This window comes from Paralichthys olivaceus, chromosome 1, assembly GCF_024713975.1.
Source record: "Paralichthys olivaceus isolate ysfri-2021 chromosome 1, ASM2471397v2, whole genome shotgun sequence".
NCBI classification, from domain to species: domain Eukaryota; kingdom Metazoa; phylum Chordata; class Actinopteri; order Pleuronectiformes; family Paralichthyidae; genus Paralichthys; species Paralichthys olivaceus.
In genome coordinates this window covers 5,656,963-5,681,288 of record NC_091093.1, presented here as the reverse complement: position 1 = coordinate 5,681,288, position 24,326 = coordinate 5,656,963, and the positions used below count along the sequence as shown (strand labels likewise).

Below are 24,326 nucleotides of genomic sequence, written 5' to 3'. Positions count from 1 at the left end.
GGTGGCGATGACCTGACATATGGAGTCACATAACTTCTGTGTGGAACCTTCTCAAAACATGTATCATAGTAATGGCACTAATATTGTTCATCAACTCAATGTTATTTTGTACTGTATCTAATGCATGTTGATGTTTCAGTGTTACGGAAATAATACTTTGCTACCGAAACCACGCAGGTGACAATTATTTTTCAGTTTTACTAAACATAATGGCTTGCTACCTCGGGTGTGGATCATCTTCACCAGAGTTAAAGCATCCTTCAGGCTGGTGAAGATGACAATACTGCATTAGATTACAACCGCTATTTATTCTTGAGATATTATCGTCAGGTGACTGTCATTTACAATCATATCGAGTTTAATTACAGGGACAGAGAAAGAGTAGAAAACAACATAGATAAATAAAAGCCATTTAAAAAAGTTGGATTAGAACGATCAAAGGAATCAAGATTATCAAAATGTTAGGTAATAAAATGACTTTGCAACATAAATGTGAGACATGAGTGTTGCTATAATAAGGCCCAAAATATTAACTAGAACTACCTTTATATAAAACAGTTTAAGTTGGTAGGTTAAAAATCAATTTTCTAAAATGGAATATTTTATTAGATTCAGAGTAATTTGTTGGGATCCATTTACTCTACATTTGAATATTTTTACCAAGACAGAAAGCATGAATACAATCTCCCATATAACCTCTATGTCTCTGTTTCCCATTCAGCTTTCATCCAAAGATCAAACCAAAACCCAAAATTGAAAAACCATTCCAGCAGTGGATGTTAATGAGAGATGCTGCTTGAATAATTTGTTTGGATTACATGAGAAAAGAGATTTAATTCCCTACAGGTCTTAAAAACAATCACAAACTGAAATACTGAAGTCTTCTACCACACAATGCCATTGATTTGTCTCAGAACATCCCAACTGAATAAAATGAGTGTTAAATATAATTTTTGCAGAGTGGGAATGGTTTTCTTTTGAGTTGTACTGATGACCCAATCTCCTCCAGGTATCCTGAACCACCTGAAGGAGACCTTCACCCACACCCCCAGCTACGATATGAGTCCAGCCATGCTCAGTATGCTGATCCGCATGATGCTTGCTCAGACTCAGGAGTGTCTGTTTGAGAAGACTGCACTGCCTGGGATTCGAAACCAGTTCCACTCCCTGATGAAAATGGCCCAGGAGGCTGCTAAGGTACCAGCACAGGCAGACATGCACTCCACACATCTTTAAAGTTGTTTTTCTTTAGTGGGATGTACTCTAATTAAAGCAAATGTAAAGTGATAATGCCACCACCTTCAGATTCTTCATCTCCACCAGAAATTGTATCCACATCAGTAACTCTGTCTTTCTTTTCCTGCCAGGTCTCGGAAACTTACGACCAAGTCCATCAGTCCATGATCCAGACGCCAATCAAAGACAATGTCCCATTGTTCTGGTCCACCATGTCACAAGTCAAAACCAACCACTACCGCTCCATGGCACACTACTTCGTAGCCTCAGCTCTGCTCGACCACCAGTGTAAGTAAACTGTACATGGAGAAATTAAAATCTTTCACTCAGATTATTTTTTAAAAAGATGATGATGTTGAATTGTCAGCTTCAGTGAAACTGAAGAGTTGGTGATCGCAGACTGAAGCCACAATACAATATCTCTGCCTGTGTTGAGCACCACTGTCTGAGCGACAATACATAGTCATTTGCATATAGTGTGAACTGCACCTGACACAAGGTACTCGATGTTATGTAGAGAGGTGTGACCTTCACACACTGTAAACGCTAAACAAACGGGGCCCCTCTTCGCAGTAGCTGGAGTATATAACATCGTATCACGTAGCTTGTTGTAAGTCAACTTTAGATGGTTCAAATTTAATGAACTTTCTCTGTGATATCAGTGCCACTGTTGGTTTACAAGGTGTAAAAACACTTGTGGGAGTTACAAGACTCCATCTGCCTGATCTTGAATGCCTTGTAAAACCTGATCCATCTCATAAACTTCTGCTGTACGGTACCATGTTGGTCATGTTAGATGGCTGGTCTGAGCCACAGCTAGCCACAATGCTGTTACATAACAGCTATTTAAGGGACACACTCCCCACGGTAAAGAGAGGCTGTGTTTCCAGGAACGCGGCTCAGAGAGACAGGGCAAGAGAGAGCTTTAAGGAAATAAGAGAGCCAGTTGGAGTCAGTGAAGTGTAAGTACTGTAGTCTGCTGGAGAATTACAGTTTGTGGAGCGTCTTAAGGTCGTCGACATGATCAAATGGCACAGACAGGAAGTGTGAGAGCCAGAGACTGAGTGAGAGAGGATGTGAAGGATGCTTTTAGAGCAAACAAAAACTCTGCAGTAATAACTGTGGTGACAGTTGTCAATCATTTAGCATATTGTTTCATTTCTTGATGGCTTCTCGTTAATTTTGGTTTAAAGTTCACTTAACAACTTATCATTTAAAAGCACTAGATTTATATAATTCATAAAATAAACAATTACTTCTGCATATGCATCATCATTTGCACTGTTGTTTGACTCATGTTTTTCTTATGACATATTCACCATTAAAATTTACGAGAGATTAAACTGAATACAGCAGATAATCTTCATTTTACAGTGGATGGTCCTAGTTCTCCTCAGTGCTGTGAATGGGACGGGACTGAATAGGGGAACAGTGGAGCAGAGCAGCTTTGAGTTTGGCAGCTCATTAACAGATTCCTGTGTGACTGAGGAGAATAGAGCAATTACCACAGAACTGCAAACAGGGAATAGGCCCAGAAATCAGGACAGAATAAAGGCCACTGCAGTAAACGGGTCAACCACAAACACACTGCTAAATAAATGCTTCATACAGTCTCTGTGAAATGGACTCGTCAGGCTTCCAGAAAGATCCGCTGCTTCACATTTTACAGTTCAACGTGATGAGCCAGGATGTGAAGGCAGTTAAGTTAAGAGTCATCAATATCAGTGGGAGATAGATTGTTCTCTCTGCTAAAAATATTAGTTTGTAATTCTAGCTTCAGCCAGCGTGCCAAGTTTAAAAGTGCACTTGACTGTATCTAATAATGCACTGTGTGTTTACTGACTTATCTGTAAACAGTGTCCTTTCATACCTTGCAGTGTGAGTGCAGTGTTAGCTGTTAGTTTCATTAAATGCTGCATAGTAGAACATTCTCTTTCTATTCATTTTGAAATAAACTCAGTAGAGGACATTTTTCTGCCAAGGCCCAGCAGGCTTCTTAAATTCAATCAAGCTGCACCAATATTACTCTTCTTAGTAGCCTGATTCTTTTTTTTAACAAAACAGCTGCCTTATTTCTTAACAAATTCACAAAAATGAGGAAAAATGCAAGGCAAATCTGCAATGTTTTTAAAAAGTTGATGGAGCTGCCCTCTTAATAACATCCACTCCAAAAGTTAAAGGGTTCTTCCTTGGCCCATAACCCACCCTTATACAAATTTTGAGAAAATTATTTTCTGCATAATCCAGACAAAGTTGGTAAAAAATAAATAAATATTTCTCATTGGCTCCAGCATCCCTGCAACCCTCAAAGGATAAGTGGTATAGATAATGTATGGATGATTGGATAAATATATAATATATATTACTTTGTGATTCATTCTTGGTGTTCTCCGTGTGTGCAGTGGGGCCTAGTGACGATGAGGACCAGCAGGAGAAGACCTTGTCTCAGGTCTATGATCGCCTTCCTGAGGGACGCTCTCCTCTCGACATCCTAAAGAAGAAAGAAGAACGTGAGCGCATTGGTAAGGGTTACACAGAGGACAGCTAATGAAGACAGTAGAACACAGCAGAAAGTGTGGCTTTGACACCTAACCTGTCTCTCCCTTTTCATCTCTCTGTCCTCCTCATTCTCTTTGAATATGAATATATTCATATATTCCTCCCTCTCTGTAGGCAAAGCACACATCAGACGGGCCATCCTGGGTCACGAAGAGGCTCTGAGGATTTACAGCTTGTGCCACCATTTGACCAAGCTGGAGATCCTGGAGGGCATTTTAAAAGCCAGTCACCAGCGCTCGCTCAACAAGTTCAGCGAAAATGACAACGAGGAAGAATTTACAGACTACACAGAGGCACCCGACATCATCTGTGAGTGTTGAGCTGCGGCAGAGGACGTACTGAAACATTTGACTTAAGTAAAAGTACAAATAAATAGAGAAATGTACTGGTTTAACTTTCCTACTTGCAGAGTGTTGCCTATTTTCTAATGAAAGGTCTACTCCATCATTATGGCTGAGTCTCATTGGTGACCTCTTCCTAATCCATTCCAGATGTTTTATTTACCAGTGATGCTGCTGCAGACGCACTTCAGGGCCCTGTCACACATATCCATATTTAGCAGTGGCAAACCATTGCCTTCCGTTCTCTGTGCAAGTGAGGGGGCGAAAATAGCATTTGCTTCCTGTGAAGAGGCAAATTGCAGCATGGCTTCACATTGAGATCAAAATTGACCTGACAGTGACATTTTACATGCGATTTTCGCTTTGCATTTGCTTATGTGTGACCCTTACTCTCAGTAACGGAGGCACGGTCTAATGCCTGCTCTGATTGGATCAGTGGATCAATTCCCCTCTCGTTATTGATTACTGTTAAAAACAAAATGAATATGCAATGTTATGCAATGCATTGTAAATAATGTAATGGAGTATGTGTAGTAACACAAATGTGAAAATTACCTCAAAATAAATCTACTCAATAAAATACAGATACAAAAAAAGAAACATAATTACAATATGAAGTAGATGTACTCTGTTAAATCCCACTGCTGGTATTAAGGTATATTAAAGAGAGAGCAGCACCACAATCAATGAAAACATCCTGTTGAAGTAAACATGAGAAGTAAGGATAGCATCAGGATGATTGTTAACTTTATTAGAGTCTCCATAAGCGTCACTGAGGAGACGGCTATTCTTTCTGGGGTCGACATAGAAACTGACCAGTCACCCTAGTGTCACCACAACAAACACATGACAAATGAAACTAATGTAGCGTTGTTTATGTGCGAGCTCCGTCTCTCAGGAAACAGTTCATAAAAACCCTGCTGTATTGTGAACCACACCTGCTGCAATGAGATGTGATAAGTGACATTTACTTCCAGGCACAGATGATGTAATGTTTACACTGTTAACTCCCTGCCCGCCTCTCTGCTGAGCAACTGTTTAAAATGTGGTTGTGACTGTAAACACTGTAGAATGACAGCTTTTCTCCCCCATTGTCTTTCCTTAGCTAAGACAGAGCACAAAGCAGAGATGGAGGTTCCGGCATCCACAAAGGTGAAAGTCACCGACTTTTTCCAGAGGCTGGTATGTGGGTTACTAATCTTCTTCCACTCACAATGCTGTTGTTTTTTTGTATACATTGGTTGGTTTATTCAGTAAATGATGTGAAATCAAAGTTTTCACACACCCAGAGTCAATTTTTTGTTATTTCTGAGTGCAACCAACCTTGGGTGATACTCGAGGAAGCTTTGACATGTTTGGTCCTCTTTAATTCCTAAAGCCTCCTGGACTTCCACCCAAAGCAACAAATGCAAAACTAACACTAACCATGGATACTGGCTTGAACTCTATTTGGGTTATTGTTATTTCATTTGAAAATAAAATTCCATCACGCATTCCTTCCTGCTTATTTGAATTTATGTTAAGATTGTTTCTTAGATATCTCCAAAGGTTATTCCCCTGAGAGTATGTCTTAAACCTCTCATGTTCCCTACCGAGCTAAAGCTTGGAGTTTGATCTCTTTTGTAATGGCTCATACTTAAATGTTTGTTTGGGTTAAATGTTTGTTTGGGGTCATATTATTATTATACTGGACACATTTTGTGGTGGTGGCCGGGAGGTGACCCTGGCATATTCTGTCAATGGAAGTGGAATCTTCTGTCTGCCTTCTGTCTGCATCCTCTTGAAAAGACATTCAATTGCAAGTATGCAAGTTTAGTTTACAATTACTTTAACATAAAAATGTGCTTCAATCTTGAGACAAACAGGTTTCTAAGCAGGTAACTGTTATTGAGGTTAAGGACTAGAGCTTGTTCCCAGGCAGCAGGTGTAAGAATCTCTGAATAACTCCCCCTCTGGTACCTTGCTCTTCATTAACAGTCTCAGCAGCAAGACAGTAATCCCTCGGGATCTGCAGAGCAATGTGAGACTGAACAGATAAATCCGGCACTATCTCTCCATACAACTGTTATGGTGTTCATTGAAGTGGTAGGAGAGGCAATGCTGTTTGACAGGCTTTACTGGAGCAGAGATTTTCCCAGCAGATAAGTGCATTAATGCAAGGCAACAGTTGGCTTCAGCAGTCTAAATGGGAAAGTAGGTTATGTTTGTGATCAGTTCTGTTTAGTGGAGAAATTATTAGTCAGTATTATACTTAAAATAAATAGATGACTCAATTAAGTCATTTAAAAGCACAATTATCAAATATTTGTCCTGAACATGCTTGTTTTTAAACCATTTTATTTTAGAAATGCATCAAGCCATGTAACTAAGGCTATATTATGTTTCTCAGCTACACATTGGTGGTAGTTACAGGTTTCAAGCCCTATTTGTTACTACACATTGTCTGAAAAAAGCCTACACCCTTATGAGACTACATTTAAATCCACTCAATTTGAATCTGCAAGAAATTTCACAAACCCATCGATATTCCTCAAATGTATTTAAGGTCAAGATTCACACATAATTCCCTAAGACATCAAGACAAATGTTTACACCCCATTTTCAAAGAAAATTATGACAGGTTCTTCCTGGGGTCATGCCATACCCCATAACTAAATTTCATGCAAATCTGTAATTTATGAGTAATGGTGCTAACTAACAAATACAGCCGAACCACAATATCCCTGGAGTAGTGACGAAGATACTTCTTAAGTATTTTTGACTGCCTGACAAATTCTTGGATGTCATTTTTGGTTCTAGGGATTCCATGAGATTCAACCATTTTTGTAATTTGTACGTACTAAACAATAACACAAACAGTTGTTTGTTGTGGTCCTGGGTGTGTTTTACAGTTATTATTGTATATAATACTGCAGTTTCTGTGTATCTACAGCTCAACATAGTCAAACATAAAGTATGCTGAGAATGTTTTTGTACGAGTCACTTGGTACACTGAGGCCTCTTTTTCTCTCCAATGAAACAGTGACTGGCCCTGTGAGAAAAAGAAAAGGTCATTTAAATATGGTGCATGGTCAAATGACTTTCCTGCACCACCTGCGAAGTGGGGCTGAAATATACACATATATATATATATATTTATATATATATATATATATATATATATATATTTATATATATATATACAGGGATTATTATGGAGCCTTCCCCAAAAATGTAAAATCAGTATCCATATTCAACAGTGCGTCCCCTTACTCTCTCCTCTCAGGGCCCTCTGTCCGTCTTCTCGGCCAAGCAGCGGTGGACGGCCCCACGAACAATACGACTCCGCCCAGAAGACAGAGACCTGGGTTTCACCCTGAAAGGCGAATCGCCAGTCCAGGTGGTTTCATTGGACCCGCTATGCCCAGCTGCTGTGAGTTAACAGATCTCTTTCTCTTTCACAGAACAGGGCAAGATTGAGTTTCTATAATGTAGTCACTGCTTAGTTTCAGCGAATGTCAGTATTGCATAAAAACCATGCTGTCTTGCATAGACTTGAAATCATCATACGGATCATCATAAAATATATTTGTTATCAAAGTTCTCTGATGCATTTTGATTGGGTTTTTTTGCCCCTTAATAGTTAAACTATGATTTACTCTTCATTAACTGATGAACTCATTCAACACAGAGTTTTCAGTACAGCAATTTAACAAACAGGTTTTGTTTTAGAGCAGGGGCCGAGCTAAGTACTCTCTACTTTCAAACTTGAACAAAAGCCAGATGCAAAGGTTGTTAAATCTGAACTCTGTGCAGCAGCATGAACCAGCAGTGAGTGAAATTTAGAAAAGAAAGAAAACCTAAACAGGATTTAGGCCTTTTGAGTGTTTGGAGGCTCTCTCCTCCCCCTCCTCATCCACTCTGGCAACTAATTGAATTAAAAATCAGAGTATTTACTCTCTACAATCCTTTTCAGTCTGACTGCTCATTAGGAGGTGCTGACAATGAGCAGACTCTTATTATGCCCCGCAGCCTATGCAGAGAAACAGATAAGTAGTGTTGCATAAGCTAAACTAGGTCAGACTCTTTATAACGTTTAATGCTGCATTCAACAAGATTTTATAACCAACTGATTCTCTAGAGTTGCTAATCTGCCTTCAAGATAACTCAGATTAAGTTATTGGACTGAAATAGCTCAGAATGTGTAGATAACACAGATTTCCCACAGCTATGAAATAATGTTCTCTTGACACAGACTCTACACACTTTAATTCCCTACTTTGTTTGAGACTAAACCTCAGTGTTTTCTCTGCTGATCCCCTCCACCTCCAGGGTGTTGAAGGAAAGTAGGTGAACCAGTCTTTCAAACAAACTCTCCACTGTAAACATTTACTCTGCACTGCCACAGCATCAGCACACCTCACTATAATCCTCCTCTCTTAATGCCTCTTCTACCTCAATGTCTTTCTCAGGCCGATGGGCTCAAAGAAGGAGACTACATTGTTGCCGTGGGTGAGATTGACTGCAAATGGTTCAGTGTGGGCGATGTGATGCGGCTGCTGAAGGACGTGGACGAGGAGGGGATCGACATACAAGTGGTCAGCATGATGGACAGCAATCCTGCCGTGGTAGGCCCCGCCTTATTTTCTTCCGACTCACTGAGAGGAAAGAGAAAAGTAATCTCTCGAACAGTGTGACAGCAAATTTGCTCTTAGTATCAGATGACTTGACAGAGTGTCAGGTTTCTCCTTGAAGGTAGTGTTTCTTAAGTAAGCAGTCCATACAGTTTCTCATGAGAAATAGACCTTTGAATGTGACCTTATTCCATCTGTTTAATACACGCCATGTGTATTAAACAGATAAAATTCGAATGAATTCATTTATATGATTCTGTGTATGTTTTATCAAGTGTTAAAACAGCAACAAAGTGACAAAACTTAGATGCCACCATATTGACTCCATCTGTTCAATTTGGTTAAATTGTATTTGTATAGCACCGAATCACAACATACATTACCTCAAGGCAATTTGACTTTACATATAGCAGGAGATCAGCGAGAGGACTAACCACAAGCAAGTGGGTGTGTTAATGACACAAGCTGGACGCAGAACTGAACAACGAAGCAATAAGAACCCATATATCTCAGGATAAGAGCAGACGCTGGTGTAGATGTGCTGTAAACAAAAACATGTGACCTCTGCGGTGTAATTAATTTTTTATTAGCGTCACGTTTCTGACCGTGTTCTGTGATGATCACATGTGAAAGGTAAACTCTGGAGAAAGTCTGACCCAGTTGTGTGGACGTTCTCCTGAGTTCGTGTCTAAAAAACAGCTAAAGTAATGTGGAGACCTGACAATTGTACAGAGAAACAGTTTCCACAATTAGCAAACATATAGCAACAGTGGAAAGAAACAACTCACTTCAGCAGGAAGACCATCTGGGTCCACTGGTTGGGATGAGAGAAGAGAAATGGGGGAGAGAGGAGAAGGGGGAGAGGAGAGAGAGAAGAAAAGATGAAAAAGAGAGAGAGATAGACCAGGGAGAGCTGTTGTATTTAAGCACTGTCATCGGCTGTTTTAATGACAATAATAACGGTGATATTTATAGATATAATTAATGTTATTACTGATAACAGCAGCAGTGATAGCAGCATATGGTAATAACAGTTAAATCACTTTATTTGGAGAATGAACACAATGTGTTGACTTGGACTTGACCCCTTGAGATGCCATCAAGGTTGAAAAGGGGTGTGGCTAGGGTCTAGACACTGATGACGTTGAGGATCTGATGAGATGAGACGACTCACTCGAGCTCGACCAGGTCCCCAACATGGAGACTACAGGTGACGGGAGAAGGAGGGTTTACAGGGAGTCACTGAAATGACAGCTGACAGCGGTTGGACAGGAAAGACATAATTGGCTGATTGTGATCGTGGCAAAATCTGGTTGGATTACCATAAACAATGGCCAGTCAGCTGAATACAAGAGGCAGGGAGAGTGAAAGAAAGTAGTGAATCAATGGGACATAGAGGAAGTTTGATTGATCTTATTAGCTTGATTTGTAATAATGATAATAATAATAAAGATAATTGAATAAACCACTAATTATCTCTCTCTCTCTCTCTCTCTCTCTCTCTCTCTCTCTCTCTCTCTCTCTCTCTCTCTCTCTCTCTCTCTCTCTCTCTCTCTCTCTCTCTCTCTCTCTCTCCATCAAGCCTACGAAGAGTGCCACCTTCAGTGGAAACCTGCCGAAGACCTACTCCATGATCTGTCTGGCCTACGACGACGAAGACAAGAACTCCAAATCCCGCAAAGTGGTTAAGAAGTCATCCTTCCTCAGCTGGGGTCTGAAGAACAGGCTAAAGAGCGCCAGCACGCTCAGCCTCCCCACGGCAGACAACTCCGGCGGGGCGCCCTGGAACAAACCCTGTCCCACCTTCCCCAGCTCCAGCTCTTACAACGACAGCGTCCTGTACTGAACCAGCCGCAGAACTTTGGATCGTCTGCAGACATCGTGCAGTATCCATACTGAGCCCAACATGGCTGCATATAGTACTGTGCTGTACGCATACTGCACCTGCAATGGTACAGTGTCAGTGCCCTTTGGTGTTTTCACTGGAACACTGAGCAGAAGTGTGTGTAGCTTGTGTGTCAACAATGTGACATTACTGCCAGCTACCTTGGAAAGTGGCTGTGCCAAATACTGCATACTGGTGCCCTAGTACAGGGGTGCCTTCATCAGTACAGTCCAGTACCTGAAGTAAACTGGACTGTAAACTAAAACATAATGGAAAGTCATTGTGCACCATGCCAGTCTGCGTACAGCACATTACAACTGCACTGTGGGAAAAAATATAATTCCAGGCTATATCTATATATATACAGCACTTAGAGAGGTTTCTAGGTGAAACTGTCATCTCACTGTGTTTTCTGGAAGGAACGCTCCAGACGAATTCAATTGACAAAAACAAAAGTTGTAAGAACACACCCAGCGACGTTCGCTCTACTCGACCGCAGGGGAGTGATTTTAATGTGGCTTACCCCTTTTTAGTGCCATTGTGAACTGATGTGGCTGTGCACTGGGCAGTTATGTCCTGTGTGCATCCTCAATACATGTTTGTTTGATACTGTACATGCGAAGGCGTTGGTCATTGCCACAATATTTGTTGCAATCAGTGGACACTGATCATTTTTGGGGTAAAAAAAATGCATATATTTTCTCAGTAGATATGTAGACGTAACCTAGTTGCAGTATGTTAAACATTGATTGAGGGAAACAAAATTAGCTGTGCAGTTGTTTTTTTTGTCTTAGGAGAATTGATAAATGCAATATTCTATAAGCTGCTAAAAATGTATATATATACTTTGATTCCATATTATTGTCACTTTTGTATTTGCGAGACAGCCTTTGAGGATTATTATTGCCTGGGACTCGTTGGAAATGGAAATGTTGGCCTTTCTGCTTAATGTACCAGTTATGCCACAAACCAAAATGCCTCCATATCCCCATTTTGCCAGTTCATACCTTTACCTGACTAATCTTAACCTCATCAGTGCTGCCACTGTCTGGCAGTTTGTCCATCTGTAAGACGAGCACGAGCTGTCTGTCTCTAGTAATGTGAATCGTCATTCAGAAGGGAAGAATGTGGGCAGACTAATGACATTCCTGCATTGAACCCAGACAGCCGGTCACCCAACAGTGACTTCGATCAAAGCCCGCCGTCAGGTTTCTATTTGTCTCTACCTGTCTTCATCCTCGTCACATCCAACATTCACCTGACACTTTGCAGTGTTGGACTATGGCTTTATCTACAAAGTAGATTCTTATACACATTTGATAATCAAATTATTTATGTAACGAAAAAAGTACACACAAAAATATATATTTACCTGTATGTTGTAGGTTTCAGAAGTAGTTTGTGAATGGTCAAGTTGTGAATTTTTGCACGTCGGATTTCTAGGTTGGTGTCTTTGAGGAATGTATTTTACTAGCCTTGCTTAATCCTTTGGTGAACATATATACTGATACATGTTGTCTTTGTAAAGATATTTTAAAATGTAAATGTTTTTAGACAGTAACACTGAGAAGATGTAACAATCTGTTTACCTTATAATGGTGTCTGAAGTGCCATTTATACTAAATCATGAAGGAAAGTTTCATAATAACAAGAATGTGCAGTAAATGATTCATATTAGTAAGTGCCAACTAATTGTGCTAACAGAGGGAAGATGATTTAAACAGATCTTTGCAGTCATTTCACAGTGCACAGTGATCTTAAACGCCTGGGTGTATATGCAGAGGGTTATGCTTCCTGCTCTTCTGAGGTTTCAGATTGCCTTTGCTGCTTTATCGGTACTCATAGCAACTGTGGTGTAAATGCATTGTTGGTAAGTCTTTGTCTCATATGTGTAAACTCAAATGTCAATAAAATGGGGACCAAACAAGTTTCCTGGGTTTTGTTTTTAATATTCCGTGCAGCTCAGTTGCTGCAACTGTCGAGCAGGTTGGGAATGACTGGAATGAAGTTTGACCACAGGCCTCAGCGAGCCGACACTCACTAAGTCAACACTCATGGGTTTGTAGCTGTTTAAAGTCGGGCCTGAGCTCACATGGCTTCCTAATCCACCATCATTGAAGCAGAGGAGAAACACCATGTGATTAACATTTACCCAGCAGGCCTTTCTTCATCCATACCATTCATAACAAGGCAGGTACTTGCGGGTGATGAATCCTCCGAAGGGCAAATTCTCTGTGGTATTCAGATTTATTTTTACAGGACTTTTGAATATTACAAGAATCAAATCTGTTGACTTTTGGTAACAGGATTCTTATTTCAACCATTCCTCAAGACAAAGGACAGCACTTGATATAACTCACACTGAATTTGTCAGATGATACACAGCCAAAGGAGAAAACCCTTTTTTATCAAGTATATTTTCTCAATTAACTGCACAGAACAAGTGTGTTTAACTACATGGATTAAGGTTTCAAAACAAAATTCTAAAGATCTACCGTGATAAATATATAGAGATTTAAGACTTTTTGAATCTGGATCTTTAATCAAAATTATTTTCCAGATTTGTTTTAGTTTGAAACAGTTTAAAGCATACTGAAAAAGAAAGTGGACTTTAAAATAATAATAAAACATATTTGATTGGTCAACAATGTAATGCGTGTGGTGAGTACTTTATGTATTTTATACATAGGCTGCTGTGTTGCACATTGTTTGCAGTATCAATGTCACATTTATTGTGTTGAAGAAAGGAGTTTATCATTAAATGGAGCGATACCGCCGCCTACTGGTCAGCCGGCCTGTTGTTAAGGGCACCGTTGCTAGGTGAACTATATCAGTCGCTGATTGGCCTCCTGCTTCGCTCTCAGCCAATCACCGCTCCTGTTGTTCGGACGTGTCTCCTGCTCCTGGATACAGGGAGCGTGTGTTGACCAGCCTGTTGAATCCAGCTGCTGCACATCTGGCAGTCCCAGGCGGAGACACCATTAGAGACATGGCAGAGTCCAGACCTGTCTGACGTCTGCAGACTGACAGAGCACGAGGGTCCGGTCTCAGCTGGAGCAGTAACTCAGCTGAGGGACACGTCCTAACTTCTTTGACACCATGTTCAAAAAACTTCAGAGGGACAAGGACAAGGAGTTTGTAAGTTCGGAGTCTTCCAGGGAATAAATGAAGCTGTTCCTGGGTTTAGCTTGCTAACAGGCTCGTGTTTACATTTCTGCTGGAGCTGAGGGTTGCTACTCAGCATTCAAGCTAACGTGTGGTCACGGTAGTTTTGGCACTGATCACACATCTTGTGCTGATCGGTATTAGTTTAACTCAGCCAAATGAGACCAGTCATTGATTCACTGTGATTTATTGTCCCACTGTTGTGTAAACATGTCAATGTGTAGCATCTCGTTCAGATCAGATCAGACCTCTGTCTGTCCTCTTACTGAGCTTCTCCTCAGTTTCAGTGCTTATTCTCATTGTCTGTTCCTTGCAAAGCACTATTTAACATTGTTCACAAAAGTGCTGTATGAATAAAGTGGATTATTCTTATTATTAATAGCTTCCCTCTTCAGTCATTCCTATAGAACCAACACTGTGTGAGTTAATGTGTCTTACAGTTTGTCTATGTTACTCAAACCCTCTCCTTTACCTAATCCCTATATGTGTGTGTGTGTGTGTGTGTGTGTGTGTGTGTGTGTGTGTGTGTGTGTGTGTGTGTGTGTTGTGTAGAAGCATATAGCCCCTGGTTTGATCCCTGCCGCCTCCATTGCTCCTAAACCTGCGGTGCCTCGTACCCCACCCCCCCGCAGCCCAGATCCCTCACCTGAGAGACCCAGGTACCTAACGCTCCTCACTAGTTTAACTTGCTTCGTCCTTTGATTTTGTTCTTTTGCGTTGTTTTCTGTAAGACTTGTCTTTTATAATCTTTTGCATGCACCAAATTGTAATTCCCTCTGTATCGTCCTCAGTGTCTCTCAAGGGTCACGTTTTCATCAGTTGACAGGCAATATTGTCCAAAGGTTAACATCTTGCTGCCAGATGATAATACATCGTTGACCCATGTGATAAAGTTGATGTTTCTACATTTTCCAAACAAGTACATATGGAAAAGTTGAATTCTGGTTACTGTTGCCATTATTGATTCACTCATAACTTATCGCCATCGTGCATTTTCCTATCGTTACCATGAACTCAGTCGATAGAGGGGAGTTCATTTTCTTTGTTGAACATACTGCACCTTCTTCATAAGGAAACAAGGTTTTTAACTCACCGTAAGTATCAAGATTAGACAAAATAAACAATTTCAGTTTGTGATGTGGCAGGTAACATTTCTTGTGCCTTTATGTTACACATGTTGCACACTAGGCGGTGTGCTGAAGTGTCCTTGGGCAAGGCACTGAACCCCCAAATAGTTCATGATGGCCGTGCCAACAGTGTATGAGTGATGGTAGAGAAAGAGCTGTACAAAGATACACTGTATGATTGTGTGTTTGAATAAGTGAACAGCAAACTATACTGTAAGGTTCTTTGAGTGATCACCAAGACTAGAACACCACTATAAAATACAGACCATTTACCATTCACACAAAGTGTCTGTCTCTCCTCATATGAATTGTGTCTTCTCATCCACAGATCAGCTTTAGCTGCAGCCATCTTGTCTTCTTCGCTCACTGGACAGACCTGGGCCATTCCTCCTGTCAGACCGAGGTCTTTCTCTGAGAGTGACCATTCAGAGTCCCTTATATCTGAACCACACATCAGCACAGCAGTTTACTCCAGGTAAACCCCCTCTGAAAAACATATTTGTGTTATCACAAGCCACCTTTTTAATCTTGCTTTTAAATCAGCTTCAGTCTTGCTTAGGATTTTGTTGATGCCTAACATCATTTTACTTTATCCACGTGTTTTTAAAGTGACTTCTCTGCCTTTATCTGTGTTTTTCTCTTCTACGAATATATTTGTAACAATGTAGCTTACTTCTTCTGTTCTTGTCCATGCTTGTGTTGCCTCCTTTTGTCGTTATTGAAAAGCACAATGGCTCATCTAATGCTATTTTTAACATGCTATATAAATAAATCTCACACAACTTGACTTGACAAGCTTTGTGAATAAATTATGTTATCTACACAATAAGGCTTCACGTAAATCTGATGTGTGCCAGAGCAGAAAATTGGTCCCAAATAGATCAACATAGCACAGGATTATTCTGAGGAAATGTTTTAAGAGCAAAATAGCTTTATGCAAAATGTGGGATTTGAACTTGAATGCAAAAATATTATATTTTATATTATAATAAAGGATAAAGACTGTGTTTTTTGTCTGTTCTCAACCATCTGTTTGTCATGAAGCAGACATAAACCTTAATCTTGTGGTGAGCCTTAAAATCACTCAATCATCTGTCATTGAGGAGATTTGATATGTCACGATAGGAAAACATCGGTGGAATTTATGCAATTGATAATGGCTGATATCCATTTGACTGCTTTAGTTTCAGGGTCTCGATTTTGTTCGTACTTATTCACTGTCACTCTTTCATGGCTTCTTGAATATGAACTTTGCTGTGAGAAATGCATTTTGTAGAAGTTAAAAAGGTTTTATTAGTTTTTCCCTCCAAGAAAAGAGAAATTGATTTAAATTGAAGTTAATTTTCCCTCATTATTCTTTTTGAGATATTATCTTCTTATCCTCCTCAGGGACAGATGGTCAGAGACAGATTTGCCTGTTAGGCAACGCTTGTCCTCCTCTGACCACTCAGACAAGGAGCTGGAAGACAAGGAAGACAAGGAAGACAAGGAAGAGGAGGAGGAGGAGGATGAAGAGGACAGAGAGGACCATATCTACCAAACACTGGATGGAGGGGACACTTGTTCACTCACAGAACCTGTTTATGCTCTGCCACTAAAACCAAAGGTAGGATTCAACTCAAAGATCGGATTCAACTCAAAGATCTTGTCTTCGTGTAAGTTTTTGACTAGAATGATTATTGTTCTGATCTCAGCAGCAAAACTCTTGTCACTGAAAGCTGATCAGAAACATCCTTCCCACCATTAATAACTGTATTTTGTCAAAGAGCTTTTTAAACTTTTAAGTAGTTAACCTCAAACTGGAGTAATGACTTATACCAGAGGATTTGCACTGGACAGACATACAATGAAAATGTTACAGAAGGAATATATTACATATATACATTAGATATATTACATTAGCTGATACAGTTCCAGGGCCCTGTAAGTGCACTGGTATGGCTTACTGAAACATTAAAGGTGTTTTCAGTTACACAGGTGCTTCTCAAGTTATGAGTCAGTCTCAGTCTGTTTGAGACAGGGACTCTGAATGTCTGTTTTGAGTGACTTTAATTATCTCCTTTCATACTTCATTCAGTTTGTGATACTTCTCAGTGTTTCTCCCTAGAATTCTTTCAGGCCAGGTGGTTCTCTTCAGAAAAACACATCACAAGGTGCATAAAGCAGAGAAATAGCGGGTGCTCAGAAACATAAAAGTAGCAAGCAAGACACTCATTAACATTAACAATGATTACTGAAGTATTTAATTGCATTGCTTAATGACCTTCACAATTTTGGCATATCTTGAACACAGTGATTCACTACTACAATTTATCGTACTTGTAGACAAAATGTTAGTGTTACTTGTCACCACATTGGCATTGTTTTTTATTTTGTTTAAAAAGAAAAAACCCTTCATAATAGACTTGAGGTTCACCAAGCCAATTGTGATACCAGTGTGTTCCACAGAGAGGCACAGTCGTACACAAGATAAACATGATGTACAGTGGAGAGTCTCCTTGAACTGTAGAATTTGAAAATGTAGAATCTTATTTATAAAGCACATTTCATACACAGAGGAAGATTCAACAACAAAGAGGCAAAATGAAAAGAAATCAATGTGAAATCAGAAATGAGCCAAATAAAAGGGATTAAATAGAGAAGAATAAAAGGAGTCAAAGAAATGAAAATAATCAGAGTAAATAAGTTGGTGGAGAAAAATAATACAAATAAAGTTAATAGAAATGTGCAAAATAATAGAAATAGAATATAGACAATGATGGGATGGCCTTGTAAAATACACTAGTGAGAGGCACTAGTGAATAAAAAAGGTTTTCAATCTGGTTTTAAAAACTGCAATGGAAGAAAATTCCTATGACCCTTAGGCATGCAGTTGTTTTCAGTAGTGCAAACGTATAGCTTGCAGTATTGAGATAGTTTTCAATACTCAGTGTTACTTCATCAGTTTCGCTTGTGATTTACTTTTGGCTGTTGTTCCTATGTCTGTGTCAGTGCAGATTATCTGCTTTTGTCATTGAGCTATTTACTAACATTTCTCCAATTGCTATACAACATAATTTTACAGAGCCTCCCACTAAAGCTCCATTATTTCAGGCGATTACCTCTTGTTCCAACCTGCATGCTGCCTGGAAACCTGTAGTTGTAATTGTAACTCATAGAAGTCTCTGACTCCAGTGTCTTAGCCACACATCTGAAATATATTTCTCTCTGTGTCTGAAATGGTTTCCTTTACCGAATCATCATAAAGTATTTTTGCTATGGTCTAAACAGTATATGTCATTTCTCCTTGTTATGCCCCAGGGATTATATCCCCCAGAGTCTGCACAGACTTGTAGGATATTGTTCAGTTGATGTTCTGGCCCTGTACACTGCTACCTCGGGTGTTTAGCCCATAATGGCCCCAATGGGCTCTATTTTCCTGTTAGTCATCTCTCCAGGCTGTTGCGGGGTTGAGCTGCCCACTGGGTTATTCACAACAATACTCTGTCCAAGTTAGTTGAAAACATTTAATCTAAAAAGAAAATGATGTTTCTGTTCATTGTACCATATAAAGTAAGCAGTTGGTGCACAGTAAAGCAGTTGATATTTTAGAGTCAGAGCAATGACAAATGTACAACCACACAAATAGGATCCACAAGAATGATGAGGCTATACCTTATATACCTTAAGGAATCAGGACTGTAAACAAACAATCACATTTATCAGCTGCTGTGTTTATTATTCAGGATGAGGAAGTGAAAAAAAATGACTGCACTGCTGAAGTGTTGTATAGTATTCCTTCTAATCACATTGTAGTTATGCCCCAGGCCATTCGACTTATAATTGTGGTGTGAAACCAACAGGTACTGAGCAGCCTTCCTTAGTCATGTATTTTATATCTTTTTCAGTCCTTCACATCAAACTTCCCACTGCGACTCATTCTCATTGCTTTAATGTGTCAATTAACGCACAAGATCCTATTGTGCACATTCAACAATGGCCATAAATGCAGTGGTCTCTGAAATAGCCTTGTACAAATGGGTTACAGCAGAGCTTTGGAAATCAGTTTGAAAAGATTAACTCACTGCCTATCTGTCTGTCTGACTGACTGACTGCTTTTCTCTCCGACTGCCTGACTGACTGCCTTTCTCTCTGACTGACTGTCTGACCATCTGCCTGACTGTCTGTCTATTTATCTGTCTTCCAGACCAGAACGTCTCAGCCTGCTCAGATGTCTGGTAGACGACTGCCTGCACCAGGTACTTCACACCAATGAGAGATGGGTTAACACCATTTCAGGCATATAGTATGAACACAGTAGTGATTAACCCATAATGTATTGGTTATCGTAAAAAAGCCAAACCTGAGTTAACTTGCATGTTGCACAGCACAATAAAGAAACGTCAGTAGTCGTTATCTCCACATTGTAGATTTCCAACTGGCTATCTTGGAAAAGATAAATGATGAAAGATCTCCCATTTGGCTTTTGAATTTTTAATTTGTAAGGCATACTGTGGAGTGGCAAGATGGTGTGGAGGCTAGCACTGTCGCCTCATGGTGAGATGGTTCCCAGGTCGAATCCTGGTTTGTGGATATTTTCTAGCTTCCACAGTCCAAAGACTGACAGATTTGAGTTAGGTTAATTGCAGACTCTAAATTGGAGTGAATGGTTTGTCTCTGTATGTTAGCCCTGTGATGCGCTGGGTGTTGTTGTACCCCACCTCTCGTCCAATGTCAACCAGCATTGGCTCCCCCAGTGACCCTCAAGACATGTATCGATGTCATACTGAAATGCATTAATCAGCACTAATCCAGAGATGGTTGGAACTCAGCCCATTTAAAGAAGTTACAGAAAGATGGGCAAATTGATTTCAGAAATCATGTCCATACAGTGAATCCAACATTCTCAGCTTCACCATATTTTACTCCACTGCCTTGAGCAAAAAGAGACAGCTCTTATTCAACCAACACGCTGGTTCTCAACAGCCACAATGTAGCTCTAGCTCATTAAAGCTAAATGGAAATGCTCATTGTAGCTGTTATCACCAGAGCTGGCTTCAGACTTTCGATGGTGCTAAATTAAAACCTTTAAAGATGCTCCTACCTTAATCACTAAGGAGTGTATGCTACACAGAGGCAGCATGCAACACATTCCAGCATTCAATGGGGAATGTCATTACAATGTGCAGTTAACTGTAAAATTGAGTTATATAATCAAACTCCTGCTATTTTATTCATTTGATAATCATGATCTTGTATCACAGATTTCACTGAGGAAACCATTGCTCAGTCTCCTGAGGCCAGCTGTGATTCCTCTAAGAAGAAAATCAGGAAGAGCTCCTGCAGGCAGAAAGAAGATGAACAGGGTGGGTGGAGATTGTAAAGCTGCAATTGTCTTGTCATTTTAACTTCAGTTTTTATTTTTCTCATTTAGCTAAATCCCTAAAAATCCAACTTGCAAAGCAACTTGAATTGTGTGTCTTTATATATTGAATTTTAAAGGTCCAGTGTGTAAGATTTAGGTGAAAGGGAACTATTGGCAGAAATTTAATGTAGAATAATCCTCATGATCACTAGTTTGTCTCATCTAAATTGTATGAATTGTAGTTTTCTTTACACCAGAAAAGGCCCTTTATACTTAAATACTTTATATTTACATCAAGGGGGTCCTCTCTACGGAAGCCTCCATGTTTTTTACATTAGTCCAGACTGGACAAACTAAACACCTTTAGACTTTAAATAAACAATTAAAGGCTACCACAGTTTCGTTTTCATGTTTGGAAGGAGAGGGTGAGGTGAGGGGTGTTCAGCTTCAACATGCAACTTCAACACTAGATATCACAAAATTCTTCACATTGGACCTTTAAAGAGATGATCCACATTCATTCCTCCCTTCCTCGTGCTGTAATCAGCAGCAGAATGAGCTCTCTGCAGCACTGATGCTCTCAGTGAATTCACAGTAACACAGCCTATGATTAAACAGCCAATGATTACTCTTCATTCACCTCATACTACTGTTCATTGGTATCACTTCTGCCTGCTGCTGTTGACTGGTCGTGCTGCCCTCTCCCTTTTTGTCGTCAAAATGTTGTGACAGATCAGTATTTTCTGATGCCAATTGTAGACTGTATCTGTTGTACAATGCCTTTTGTCATTTATATCTCTTTGCCAAACCAAGGTATACATGAAAAACATTAAGAATAAGCATGGTAGATTCAGTTGTATTTACTGTTGCAGAATCCCTGCAAATCCCTCTGAGATGAGATGATCATGTAGCATGAAAACTCAACCAAGAAAGTAAATGGTAGAAACTTTAGCACATGACCTGTTGACAGTAGATTCAATTCACTGTTGATCTCATGTTTTCCTTTTCCCTTTCTCTTTTCTAATCTGTCCTTGTGTCAATAGTGTTCTTGTTGTGCTTTCTGCATTTGTGTGTGATTTCTGTCTTGAGATTAAAACTTTGTATCACAATTCAAGTGGCCGAATATATCATGGTTATTACATTGAAGAAGCAAGGCTTTAGCTTGCCAAAGATGTCATGTCAGGCTCGTAAACGCACACATGGAGCGAAGTGGAGCCAGAGTGAAGGAAAGAAGGTTGAGTCAGGATAGAATATCAACATATGTTAAATTTGGCATTTTGGTGACAGTGGATGCTAGTATTCGCTAGCTATCGCAATAGCAGTAGCAGCTCTCCTGCTATTAAAGCCCCCTTTCCCCCCTCTCCCTCACTCCCCAGTCCGCCCACCACTAATAAATCTGTAGCTTTGCCACTAATGTAACCTGAGCCATTGTTAAGTGACAGTCAAATTAATATGCTTTATTTTAAATGTATAACAGCTTGAGAAATGTATTTTACTCCCCACAATTTAACAACCATGTGAAATACTGGCTTTATTTTTTTAAGTATTTCAAGAAGTAATCCCCAGTCTGTATTAAGACTACTTGTTTTAGAAATATAATACATTTTAGTTTATTGTACCATCTCATTTACTGTGTTTTCCTTTCATATTTCAGCTGTGCCACCCATCCTAACCACTGACCTCCCCAGCCAAGCCAAAAGCCAAAAACACCCCACCCAGCCATCTCCAGAGCACCGCAAGGCGCACGGTGGGGTGCAAAGGGAGGCAGCACGAGCCCTGCCAAAGAAAGCGAGAGTGGCAGATGAACAAAAGCTACTGGAGGAGAGACTGCTACGCTTGGAACAGCAGATCAGTCACAGCCAAGCCTCCTCAACCCTGAGGTCATCTGCAGGTTGAGTGAAGGAACCCACTGGAACACACACACACAGAATTGACAGATTGAAAGAGGGAGTAACAGAGGCAAATGGATGAAAGGAAATAAGGAACCGAGGGAGTGGCGCTGTGAGTCACATAGATAGATGCATGTGCGAGGGTGAAAGGAAGGTGCTGGAGATGCTGCTGTTAGTGGATGTGGCTCAGATCCTTGATCTCTGCCTTTACTCCTTAGCATGATCAGAAGAAGAGGGGGAGGCAGCAATGAAAAGAATCATGAAATTGAAGACAGGAGAGATTTTAAAGGTGGGTTAAAAATGGTCAGTCTAAATGGATAGCAGGTTGGCTTGATGGTTAGTGACTATGATTTCCTGGTGGGCAGGAGAAAGCAGTATGGAATGTTACTGGAGTTTTCTTGCCAATTACTGCTAGTGATGCATTGATTATGTGCTTTACATATTAACCCTTTTACTCAGGTTGAGGTTCAGTGTCAGCCAGCAGACCACAGTGTCTCACTTAGCCATCCTACAATACACTGTAGTGTAGCTTTCAACTTCGGTTTTCTCCTCCAATAATATTGAGCATGGAATATCGAGATTCATAACTTATTCTAGTGCATTCTATTTGAATATCATACAACTATTCTATAATGTATGAAAAATATGTATATGCTGATGTATTGTGCTTCCAGGCAGTCAGGCAGAGCTGCAGAATTTGAGGCAACATGCTCAGGAGCTGGTGGATGAAAATGACGCCCTCAAATTGACAGTTCACCGTCTGAATGTGGAGCTGAGCCGCTATCAAACCCGCTTCAGACCGCTGTCCAAACAGGAGGTATGACAAGATACAAGCAGAAGTCATCTGCTTCTGAGAACTACCTTGATTTATATATGTGTGAAGTGAACTTCTCATGTTTGACTGTTAAAATGTAATTTACAAAGTGAAAATTTGTGAATGCGACTCGAATTTTGGTAGAAAGTGTAGAAAAACTGGCTTTACCTGTAGCTTAGAACCACTACTCATCAAGGAATTGTACCAGCAAACTCTCCACATCTCAGCCTGTCTAAAGTTACCATAGTTAAAGTGTAACTTCTTCAATAAGTTCTGGCTGATGTGTCTCTCCCTGAAAATTCGGAAAATGCCTTTAGAACGCAATACCACTGGCACAGGCGGCACAAGTGGCAGGAGAGGATTGGGGACGTCTACCGACAATGTGGTGGTTTAAATTTGAAAAGGAATGCAGCTTCCCAGATTCCCACCACCATCATGACATATATAAATGTGAGACATCCCAAATGGTTGATTCTATGTAAGCATTGATCCTGGAAGGTCCAAGACGGTTTGAAAAACTGGGTGGCGTTATGAGCCATGTTCAAACCATAAATGTAAGATTTTTCATATAAATGGTAATATATGTGAAATTAAATGATGCATTTCATTAAAGAACAGTGATAAAGTTGAGCTGAAAAAACACATTTAGGTGTGCATCTCTTTATATTAGACCAGGTTTGACTCCCCATCTGCTCTTCAGTATCAGGAAGATTTATCCTGGCGTGTAGTCCATTGTGTAGTCACTTCTGCCCATCATCTAAATCAATTAAACAAAATCCATTAGCACTTTATTTTCAGCACTAAAATAATTTCTTATAACCAGGCCGTTAAGATTGAAATCTGCCTTTGAACCAGTTTCCTGCTGAGCAAAACTCTCTGTCTGTCCCTCCATCTGATTTGTCGGACTAAAGGAGTTTCTTGTTTCTGTCTGTACATTCTGGGCTGTGTGTGTGTGTGTGTGCGTGCTACACTGCAGAAGAAAATCCAGCCTGTGATTTTATTCATGGCTACCTCATGCTGTGCCTTCACACCGGGGGAGATTTCCTGCTCCCATCGTTACCAGTTTGCTTCATATGTAGCTGCATGTCCCTGCAAGACCTCATTAATGACAGCTGAAATGTGACCGGTGGAGGGAAAGATAAAGGGATAAAATGAGGGCAATTAATAATTTTACTGTAAAATATTTCAATAGTGAAAGCAGTTGGAATTTGTTTAATGAGCTTAAAGTGCATGCTTCCTTATAGGCTTTATAAAGATTGTACTTTTCTTTTGAATACCACATTGATTCTCTTGTTATAAAATTGTAATTCCCTTTATTATAGAAAATGGGGGTATAGGTTTCCTGTGAATTTT

At 40.0% G+C, this 24,326-nt stretch overlaps 2 protein-coding genes across 8 annotated transcripts in view; both read left to right on the top strand.

Annotated features, from left to right (window-relative positions):
* rhpn2 (rhophilin, Rho GTPase binding protein 2) overlaps positions 1 to 12,562 on the top strand; it is a 32,601-nt gene extending 20,039 nt beyond the window's left edge. Inside the window, exons 8-15 of one of the 2 annotated variants that reach the window (XM_069534912.1) lie at positions 1,010 to 1,197; positions 1,368 to 1,524; positions 3,639 to 3,758; positions 3,910 to 4,104; positions 5,242 to 5,318; positions 7,402 to 7,548; positions 8,588 to 8,743; positions 10,332 to 12,562. In XM_069534912.1, the coding sequence (XP_069391013.1) occupies positions 1,010 to 1,197; positions 1,368 to 1,524; positions 3,639 to 3,758; positions 3,910 to 4,104; positions 5,242 to 5,318; positions 7,402 to 7,548; positions 8,588 to 8,743; positions 10,332 to 10,595 (1,304 nt within the window). In that variant the 3' untranslated portion in view covers positions 10,596 to 12,562. The remainder of the gene's footprint in view (positions 1 to 1,009; positions 1,198 to 1,367; positions 1,525 to 3,638; positions 3,759 to 3,909; positions 4,105 to 5,241; positions 5,319 to 7,401; positions 7,549 to 8,587; positions 8,744 to 10,331) is intronic. The other variant, XM_069534968.1, reaches the window with a different exon arrangement.
* A 902-nt stretch (positions 12,563 to 13,464) lies between these two features.
* cep89 (centrosomal protein 89) overlaps positions 13,465 to 24,326 on the top strand; it is a 64,182-nt gene continuing 53,320 nt past the window's right edge. For 3 of the 6 annotated variants that reach the window (XM_069534589.1, XM_069534534.1, XM_069534638.1), the window contains exons 1-8: positions 13,465 to 13,772; positions 14,352 to 14,458; positions 15,255 to 15,401; positions 16,316 to 16,532; positions 19,113 to 19,164; positions 20,170 to 20,271; positions 21,925 to 22,161; positions 22,834 to 22,976. In XM_069534589.1, coding sequence (XP_069390690.1) covers positions 13,734 to 13,772; positions 14,352 to 14,458; positions 15,255 to 15,401; positions 16,316 to 16,532; positions 19,113 to 19,164; positions 20,170 to 20,271; positions 21,925 to 22,161; positions 22,834 to 22,976 — 1,044 coding nt within the window. In that variant the 5' untranslated portion in view covers positions 13,465 to 13,733. The remainder of the gene's footprint in view (positions 13,773 to 14,351; positions 14,459 to 15,254; positions 15,402 to 16,315; positions 16,533 to 19,112; positions 19,165 to 20,169; positions 20,272 to 21,924; positions 22,162 to 22,833; positions 22,977 to 24,326) is intronic. The other 3 variants (XM_069534504.1, XM_069534461.1, XM_020079683.2) reach the window with 1 other exon arrangement.